The sequence below is a fragment of the Micromesistius poutassou genome (assembly GCF_964030765.1).
Source record: "Micromesistius poutassou genome assembly, contig: SCAFFOLD_1712, whole genome shotgun sequence".
Lineage (NCBI taxonomy): Eukaryota > Metazoa > Chordata > Actinopteri > Gadiformes > Gadidae > Micromesistius > Micromesistius poutassou.
This window is the reverse complement of record NW_028179484.1, coordinates 1-10,449: the sequence shown is the minus strand read 5'-3', so window position 1 is coordinate 10,449 and position 10,449 is coordinate 1. Positions and strand designations below refer to the sequence as shown.

The 10,449-nt window shown below is 49.7% G+C and overlaps 1 protein-coding gene across 1 annotated transcript; it reads left to right on the top strand.

The window, feature by feature from the left end:
• Positions 1-82: 82 nt before the first annotated feature.
• LOC311372802 (liprin-alpha-2-like) lies at positions 83-10,413 on the top strand (the record flags this gene model as incomplete). The annotated part of the gene is made up of 10 exons (XM_084489756.1): positions 83-229; positions 2,934-3,068; positions 4,797-4,880; positions 5,686-5,817; positions 6,177-6,239; positions 6,384-6,475; positions 7,130-7,262; positions 7,686-7,900; positions 9,925-10,177; positions 10,384-10,413. Coding segments are annotated over 10 exons (1,284 nt in total), but the record flags the coding sequence as incomplete, so codon positions are not given.
• Between the last annotated feature and the right edge of the window lie 36 nt (positions 10,414-10,449).

The following is a 10,449-nucleotide window of genomic DNA, read 5'->3' as shown; positions in this document are numbered from 1 at the left end:
CTCTCTCTCTCTCTCTCTCTCTCTCTCTCTCTCTCTCTCTCTCTCTCTCTCTCTCTCCCTCCCCCTGCTCCCCCCCCCCCAGGCCTTGTGTCAGAAGGAGGACATGGAGGAGCGTATCGTGACTCTGGAGAAGCGTTACCTCAGCGCCCAGCGGGAGTCCACCTCGCTGCACGACATCAGCGACAAGCTGGAGAACGAGCTGGCCAATAAGGAGGCCTTCCTTAGACAGGTCTGTGAGCCCGCCTCCTCCTAACCCAAGCATCACAGATAGAAATATTTAAAATATTTTTATTATTGTTATTATTATTATCATTATTATTTCTTCGGAAGATATGCTAGAATTGTCTTTTTTTTAAATTGTTACAATCATTGATTTGTATGATTTTAAAGGTGCAGTGTAGGATTTAGTGACATCTAGTGGTGAGGTTGCAGAGTTAAACTGGGCTCCCAGTACTCTGTACTGGGGGCCAGTATTTACTTTCAAAATAATCGTAAGTCATTGTCTACAACAGCATCAACTAATCAAGTGTCAAGTGATGAGGTCCCCTGTTGGATTAATAATTGTATTTAGTCTGTAGGACTATTGTTCAAAGCTTACAGGTTATGCGATTGCTAAAAATTTAAACACGTCTCTAGAGCTCTTCTTGTCCCGTCCGGGCTACTGTAGAAACATGTCGGTACAACATGGCGGCCTCCATATAGGAGGACCCTCTCCCTATGTAGATATAAAGGGCTCATTCTAAGCTAGTGAAAACACAATCACTCTTATTTCCATGGGATAAAACACTGATTAAAGCATACTCTTGGATATTAGATTTCACATCTGCCAAGTCTCTTTCCCTCGATGGCACTCAATGCTACACACCTTCACCTTTAAAGGTTCAAAAGATATGCAGCTTTGCATATCCAACGTCCCCAACACCTAACCTCCTCCTACTAAAGTGTTTGTGTTGGGGGGGGGGTGGGGGGGGGGGGGGGTGTTTCTCCTGTGTAGCTCAACTGGTAGAGCATGGCATTAACAACTCTGTAAGGGTTGGCGATTCCATTTCCATTTCCACTCAGGCTGCCCCATGTTATGAATGTGTAATGTGAATTCACGGCGTTGTAAAACACAATGTTATCCGGCCTGTGTAAAAGCTTCCACCCAATGGCATATATTACATTTTTGACTGCCCCTTATGAATTTATATTGAGAAATGCAGGTTTTTTTAAAGCGCTAGGTGATTGAAATAGCAGGCTTTGTGGTAGAAGCAAAAAAACATTTTATTTAGCTTTTCAAATATCAGGAACATTGATGTTTTGATATATATATTTTTTTTAATACAACTGAATTCAAACCGAAAAAAAGAGATTAAAAACAACATTGATTTCATATTGAGTGAAGATTCAAACAACGACGCAAGGTTCATAATGACATCGTTGTGAACACTGATGAAGGGTTGCAGGAGAGGCACTAGAACACCGTTGTCATAGCGACCCAGAACTCTGAATCTGAATCAGTGCCGCCTGGTACTGGCCAACACTCACGTCCTCAGATCACGATGACTTTTAGTGATTTAGTGATTGCATCATCATGTCAGGGAGTAGTTCTGCTAAGAAAACAAATCTAGAAAACAGAAACCTCGTTCACAGGTGGTGATTCACATCATCTCTGGCTGGGATAGATTGTGTGGCTGTTGTTGTTTGTTTACATCCTGTTTGTGAGGGTTGTTTCATATTATCCAATCAGGGTCCTCTTAGGCTTTTGTTGTGATCGAATGGGACATTTTGATCACATCAAAAATATATGTTTCTGAAATACAAAGACACTTTCAACCTGAAGAGAAAAATCAAAAACCAAATCCACCAGGACTCATCTTGTATTCATCTTGTATTCTGTGTGTGTCTATGTGTGTTTGTGTGTGTGTGTTTATATGTGTCTGCCTATGTCTAACTGTATGTCTGTCTGTGTGTGCATGTGCGTGTGTCTGTATGTGTATATGTGTGCATGTGTTTGCACGTGTGTCTGCGTGTTTGCACATGTGTGTGTGTACATGTGTCTGTGTCTATCTGTGTGTGCGCCTGTGTGTGTGTGTGTGTGTGCGTGTGTGCGCCTGTGTGTGTGTGTGTGTGTGTGTGTGTGTGCCTGTGTGTGTGTGTGTGTGCATGTGTGCGCCTGTGTGTGTGTGTGTGTGTGTGTGCATGTGTGTGTGTGTGTGTGTGTGTGTGTGTCTGTGCATGTTTGCACATGTGTGTGTACATGTGTCTGTGTCTATCTGTGTGTGTGCGTGTGTGTGTGTGTGTGTGTGTGTGCATGTGTGCGCCTGTGTGCATGTGTGCGCCTGTGTGTGTGTGTGCGTGTGTGCGCCTGTGTGTGTGTGTGTGTGTGTGTGTGTGTGTGTGTGTGTGTGTGTGTGCATGTGTGTGTGTGTGTGTGTGTGTGTGTCTGTGCATGTTTGCACATGTGTGTGTACATGTGTCTGTGTCTATCTGTGTGTGTGTGTGTGTGCGCCTGTGTGTGTGCCTGTGTGTGTGTGTGCGTGTGTGTGTCTGTGCATGTTTGCACATGTGTGTGTACATGTGTCTGTGTCTATCTGTGTGTGTGTGTGTGTGTGTGTGTGTGTGTGTGTGTGTGTGTGTGTGTGTGTGTGCATGTGTGCGCCTGTGTGCGTGTGTGCGCCTGTGTGCGTGTGTGCGCCTGTGTGTGTGTGTGTGTGTGTGTGTGTGTGTGCGTGTGCGCCTGTGCGCCTGTGTGTGTGTGTGTGTGCGTGTGTGCGCCTGTGTGCGTGTGTGCGCCTGTGCGTGTGCGCCTGTGTGTGTGTGTGCATGTGTGCGCCTGTGTGCCTGTGTGTGTGTGCGTGTGCGCCTGTGTGCGTGTGTGCGCCTGTGTGCCTGTGTGTGTGTGCGTGTGCGCCTGTGTGCGTGTGTGCGCCTGTGTGTGTGTGTGTGTGTAGATGGAGGAGAAGAACCGTCAGCTGCAGGAGCGTCTGGAGCTGGCGGAGCAGAAGCTGCAGCAGACCATGAGGAAGGCGGAGACCCTCCCCGAGGTGGAGGCGGAGCTCGCCCAGAGGATCGCCGCCCTCACCAAGGTACACACACGCACACACAACACGCACACACACACACACATACACACACACACACACGCACACACAACACGCACGCACACACACATATACACACACGCACGCACACACAACACGCGCACACACAAACAAACGCACGCACGCACTAAAACACATAAACACACAGACACACACATTTGCACACAGACAGACACACAAACGTTCACACAGAAACACACATACACACACACACACACGCACACACAACACGCACACACACACACACACATACACACACACACGCACGCACACACAACACGCGCACACACACACACACACACACGAACAAATGAACACATGAACACATGAACAAACGCACGCACGCACAAACACATAAACACACAGACACACACATTTGCACACAGACACACACACAAACGTTCACACAGAAACACACACACACACACACAATGTTCACGTTGATTGTCACGTGCACATTCATCGACCAGTGAGCAGCAGTCAGTCAGTGCGTTTACACGACACTCAAGAAAGTCGACTTATTGGCTTAGTCCAACTATGATTGGATTACTAAGATGCATGTATACACCTTAGTCGAGCTATACTCGAATCGAATTGGGTTACTCATAGTCGAATTAAGACCCCTAGATAATGCGATTCATAGTCGAGTTTAGCGTGCATGTACGGAGTCGAATTGGATTATGCGTTGAAATGCGTTGAATTGCGCATGCTCGAGATCTTTTCCCGGGGCAGTGAGCCGGAAGTAGAAGGAGACGATAGTCGTCTTGTCGTTGTTGCCGTCAAAACGAGAAACGGCGATTTATTTAAAAAGGTGGCGCAGAAGATGGAGGAAGCCAGTGAATGTAGTTACCCCTAAGAAGTGTGTCCCGGCCGTGGGAGCGAGCATGGCATGCATTCATTAAAGGTGGAAGCACACAGACACTATGCTTCGATTTCACCCAAGGCTGAATTAAAAGTAAATGTTTTTCTAAATGTGGGTCATCAACGAGGTTGTAAAGTAGTAACTTCGGGCACATCTGTCAAAATAAATGTTTTTTTCTCCCGACGTGTTTATGATCTTTATTCATTCATTGCACCGCGGCGGGGAATGCTGTATACGGACGGGCAGCGGAGGGGCTGCTCTGGCGGGAGAGTGATGTTTTCAGTAGACAGCTGTCAACTCAGTTTGGGTCGGCGATTTATTTAAAAAGCTGGCACAGAAGATGGAGGAAGTGCATCTTGCAGTTGTCCAATTAAGGAGCAGAGTCGAGCTATGGCTTTAATCAAATTAAGCTGTGCATGTAAACGTACTGACCAATAAACGCAGAATGTGCACTGTTGTGGTTAACTTCGTTTTGCATCATTCAATTGAATTGCGTGACGATTGTGCGTTTGTACCGGGCTACGGGGGGCAGGGTTGCATGGCTGGGTCTGGCCAGAGATGACACGGTGGATCGTCCACGCTGGTCGCAGCTCCTCACCCTGTCCTTTGGTGCACTGTATCTACTCCGTCCTCTATCTGTCTGAGCCGATTTTTCCTTTAAGATGCCACCCCCCCGGTACCACCCCCGGTGTTCGGGGGTTTGAAGCTTTCTCGCTCGCTCTCTTTGGCTGTAAAACCCGCCGGTCACCATCTCCACCTCCACCTCCCTTCTCCTCCCCTCCTCCCCTCCTCCCCTCCGCCCTGAACCCTCCCCTCCGCCCCCCCCTGTGTCCGCTGTGGTGTGCCCCCAGGCGGAGGAGCGTCACGGGAGCATCGAGGAACGCATGAGGCACCTGGAGGGGCAGCTGGAGGAGAAGAACCAGGAGCTGCTGAGGGTGAGTCCCCGAGGGAGCTGCTAACGCTAAGCTAAGCTAAATCTATGCTAAACATACAGTATATGCTGAGCTAATCCGGTGCAAAGCTAAAGCCAGGCTAAGATTGTGCCGTGCTAAAACTTCAGCAACAGGCTTCACTAAATTGTTGTTCTGATATGCTAATGCTATGCTAGGCTGTGCTAAACTAACTAACCTAAAAACTGAAAACCAATGCACGTCAAATGGCAACGCCTGAAATCGGGTATCGGCAAGTACGCAACTCTATGAGCCGATCCGATACCATCACGTGACTGAGCTAATTTACTACAAAGGCAAAGAACATCATGAACACGTACGCTGTTACGCTGCGTTAGAAGGTGGAAAGTCTGAATGGGAAACGCGTCATCTCCGACCTGTGTGCGTTTGAGCTACAAAGTCTGAAAAAACGCTGGATGCTCACGCTTAACTACAAGAATACAAATGTATTATTATAATTATAGATTACAAATGATCTAGTTCTGAAAAAGAATATCTAGTTCTGAAAAAAAATTGTTTACAGTAAGTGAACCGACTATACATTGCTGTCATCGTGAGAGAACCCTTCAAAGAGACCAAGTGCTATTCGTAGTTACAATGCTAGATGCTTTATCGTATATACTCTGTATCGGCCGATACTCAAGTTCAGGAATCGGAATCGGGAAGGAAAAAATGGTATCGGAACATCTCTACTTTCATTCCACATTTTCTTTTCACTTTTCTCACACCCTTAAGCTACAACGTGGTCTTGAACCCTCTCCTCCCCCCCCCCCCACCCCCCCACCCCCAGGCTCGACAGAGAGAGAAGATGAACGAGGAGCACAACAAGCGTCTGTCGGACACGGTGGACCGGCTGCTCACCGAGTCCAACGAGCGCCTGCAGCTCCACCTGAAGGAGAGGATGGCTGCGCTGGAGGAGAAGGTGAGGGGACTGGAGGGGGGGGGCCGCTGGGGCTGCTGGGGCCGCCGGCCCCCAGGGGTCTCACGACGCGGCCAACACTTAAAATGAGTACTTAGAATTGTAGAGCGTCTTATCCTAGCTCTCTTTGTTGTGTACGGGGAACGGGTTAACCTAGCGAATTGTTATTGCTTGGCACTTGGTTCTATGGACGCCCTTACTGTACCGACAGCCACAGTTACGTATTCAGAATACAAATTATAAGTAACTGCCTCTTTTCTCACGTTCGTCGGTGGTGACCAACAGAACGCCTTTTCAATGTCACAAAATGGCCGACATTCTCTTAGCCTCTTTTTCCCGCCTTTTTTCTCTTTCCATTGTAGAACCTGTTGATCCAGGATTCAGAAGGTTACAGGAAACAGTATGAGGACTCGATACATGAAAAAGTAAGTGGGTTGGCTTCAGGCTCATGTCCACGTGAGAGACTTTAGGATGGATGCTCAAGGCCTGTTTCTTACTTCTTGTTTCTGCTTCCTGTTTCCTACTTCCTGTTTTCCTGCCTTACGTTACCCTCCCCCCCCCCCCTGTAGACCCACCTGGCGGAGGAGATCGATAAGCTACGAGGGGAGCTGGATCAGTTCAGGATGAGGACCAGCTCCCTCACTGAACCCACCCTGTCCCGGTAGGTCGCTCGGATGAGGGGGAATACTGGACTCCATGAGTAGGGAGACTGTTCAGCGGCATTGTAGCTCAGGAGGTAGAGCGGGGTTGGCTGGTAACCGGAAGGTTGCTGGTTCGATCCCCGGCTCCTCCTAGAGTGTCGAGGTGTCCCTGAGCAAGACTTGCATTCTTGACATCTCCGTCGGTGTGGGAATATGTGCATGAATGGGTGAATGTTAGGCACTATTGTACAGTGCTTTGAGTGGCCACTGGTTAGAAAGGCGCTGCTATAGTGCTAGTTTATACTTTTTTTCGACAAGTCTGAATTCAGGTTTTTTTTTTAACGTCATTCGCACACCACACGCTTGATAACATCATCAAAACTAATATTTTCCTTGTCTTTTGTGGCCTTCAGTACAAACTGAGCACCACCGTTTAGAAAGTGGTTGACCATAAAGAATGGCCTTGTGTGCGGTCGAAACCCAAACCTTTACTTAAATAAACAGACCTGTGCATAATGGTCCCACTACAGGGTGGCTGTCACCATGTCCTGTTCAGCGTTCTTCATGGATGGTACTCATTGTGTGTGTGTGTGTGTGTGTGTGTGTGTGTGTGTGTGTGTCTGTATCTGTGTGTGTGTGTGTCTGTATCTGTGTGTGTGTGTGTGTGTGTGCAGGTCTCACATGGACACGTCGGGGGAACTCCGCTACTCGCTGGGCTCGCTGGCGGAGACCCAGTCGGACCACTACCGCTCGGCCAAGGTCATCCGCCGACCCCGGAGAGGTCGCGTGGGCCTGAGGGAGTCCAAGGTGGGACTTGCTCGGCCATGTCTTCATTTTCTTTGTCTCTCTCGCTCTCTCTCTTTTCTTTGTCGCTCTCGCTGTCATTTGTTGTTCTTTCATAAACATAAACGGTTCTATTTAGACCTTTTCCTGTGATTGGTCCATCGGGAAGGATACGATCAACTGTCTCTCACTCCCTCTCTCTGTCTCTCTCTGTCTCTGTCTCTCTCTCTCTCTCTCTCTGTCTCTCTCTGTCTCTGTCTCTGTCTCTGTCTCTGTCTCTCTCTCTCTCTCTCTCTCTCTCTGTCTCTGTCTCTCTCTCTGTCTCTCTCTCTCTCACTCCCTCTCTCTGTCTCTCTCTCTCTGTCTCTCTGTCTCTCTCTCTCTCTCTCTCTCTCTCTGTCTCTCTCTCTCTCTCTCTCTCTCTCTCTCTCTCTCGTCCATCTCCAGGCTAAGTCCCTTGGGGAGCAGGAGTGGCGCTCCCAGCAGCTGGGGATGGGCGGCCACCCGTTCGAGAGCGACACGGAGATGTCAGACATGGACGACGACGACCGCGAGACGCTCTTCAGCTCCATGGACCTCCTGTCGCCGGGCGGACACTCGGACGCGCAGACGCTCGCCATGATGCTGCAGGAGCAGCTGGACGCCATCAACAAGGAGATACGGTGTGCTGGCCAGCTGGGTCGTGATACCGTCTGATATCGAGGTGGAAAGGGGAGCGTACCTATGTTCCCCGGGTCCTATGTTCCTAGGATTAGACAGGCAGCCTGTCAGGCAAACTCGCACGCTGACTCCTAACCCTAACCCTAACCCTAACCCCAACCCTAACCCTAACCCTAACCCTAACCCAACCCCAACCCCAACCCTAACCCCAACCCTAACCCTAATCCCAACCCTAACCCCAACCCTAACCCTAACCCCAACCCTAACCCCAACCCTAACCCTAACCCCAACCATAACCCAAACCCTAACCCCAACCATAACCCCAACCCCAAACCCAACCCTAACCCCAACCCCAACCCCAACCCCAACCCTAACCCCAACCCTAACCCCAACCCTAACCCTAACCCTAACCCTAACCCCAACCCTAACCCCAACCCTAACCCTAACCCCAACCATAACCGTAGCCATAACCCTAATATTCATGATCCGGTCACATACAAAGCGGGGAACATAGGACCCGGGGAACATCGGACCCGGGGAACATAGGACCCGGGGAACATAGGACCCGGGGGACATAGGACCCGGGGAACATAGGACCCGGGGAACATAGGGCCCGGGGAACATAGGGATGACCCTGGTGGAAAGTCAGTAGGACATACATTGTGCTAGCTAGCTAGTAGGAGTTATCGTCTGATGGCTAGGTGGAAATTCATTAGGAGAAGGACACGATGAGCTAGTTAGCTAGGTGGAGCTACCATCAGCTACCCAAAAAAACGCCAGTTCAACCATTCAGCTAGGTGGAAAAATGCAGTAGAATAAAATGCAGCGTGCTAGCCAGCTAGGTGGAATTATGGTGGACTAGCTTAGTGTGGATGTGACATACTAGCTAGGTGGAGATACAGCTGGCTTACTTAGAGAAGTGAAGCTGTGTTAGCGAACAGGAAATATGGTGCGCAAGCCACAGAGTACTTGTGGGGATAAGGTGTGCTAGCCAGCTAGGTCGTGATACCGTGTGATAGCGAGGTGGAACTGCATAAGAGGGGACACAGTGTGCTAGCCAGCTAGGTTGTCCTAGCATGCTATCGCTGTAAAGACTGTATATGACAATGGCTGCTAAGGTAGGAAGTGCCTATAATGTGTGAGCTAGACTCTGGACTAAACTATTTATTAGTTACTTGCATTAAGCCCATGATGCCCTGAGGAGACTTCTCACTATCTTGTTAATGCTGTAATTATCTCAAGCCTATTCACATGTATAATTGCAAATGCAAATGTGGTAAGATATTTTGATCAGATGTTGTTAATATGCCTGGCATAATCACTATAGACCAAGATACGCTCCTCAATGCTAACTGGAGAAAGAAATAATTTGACTCTCAAATAGCGTTTGGCATCCTGGGAGTTGGTAGCTAATTAGCATGCTAACGCCCGGGTACGGTTATTTATGTGAACAGACTTTAAGGCTCTCTATCTCCCCGATACAGGCCTGTAATTATTCTGTTGAATGAGCTCTTAGGAGAGTCTGCCTTTCGAATCCATCAAAGCCATGTCTATGCAAGCCACAGAACAGATTCTCCCAGAATTCATTTAGCCACACAACAAATTCACTTATTTCCTTTGTGATGACACCAGAGATCCCAGGGAAGCTATTCATCTGATCCGAGATGATGCGAGCTGATACGATGCGAATTGAAGACGTTTCAGCAGTTTTAATTAAAGACGACTAGTATTTGATCGTATTGATCCATTGCTTGACGAGCCGTTGAGTCGTGTATTCCCACTGGCTGTGAGATCGTGATGAAGGGTTATATGCAGAAACATGACTTGATATGACCACCCCCCCCTCCCCCCAACTCACCTACCCTCCTGTCTCATCCCAACCCATCCATCACCCATCCACCCAACCACCCCAACCTAACCCCATCCCCCCACCTAACAACCCACCCTCCAAACTCCATCTCCCTGTTGCCCCTCAACCCCTCCACCCCTCCACCATCCACCCACCCCCACCCACCCACCCCACCAGGCTGATCCAGGAGGAGAAGGAGTCGACGGAGCTGCGGGCGGAGGAGATCGAGAACCGCGTGGCCAGTGTCAGCCTGGAGGGCCTCAACCTGGCGCGCATGCACCACCACCACCACCACGGAGGGGCCTGCATCACCGCCTCCGCCACCGCCTCCTCGCTGGCCTCCTCCTCCCCGCCCAGCGGCCACTCCACCCCCAAGCTGGACCCCCGCAGCCCCGCCCACGACATGGAGCGCATGGGGGTGATGACACTGGTGAGCCCCCCCCCCCCGGGTCGACCCACAGGCCTCGTGCCCTCATGAGAACCAGCCTGTTGTTCCTCCTCCTCCTCCTCCTCCCTGATCACGTGTCACGCGTACATATAAAAGAGGCGACCGACCTCGTGACCTTTATTCGATGACGTACCTTTATGTATTGACGCGGGATTGCGTGTCTTCCCCTCTGCTCTGTCTCCCTACAGCCCAGCGACCTGAGGAAGCACAGGAGAAAGGTACTGTTGGCTGAGTCTAATACTGCAGCACAGAAT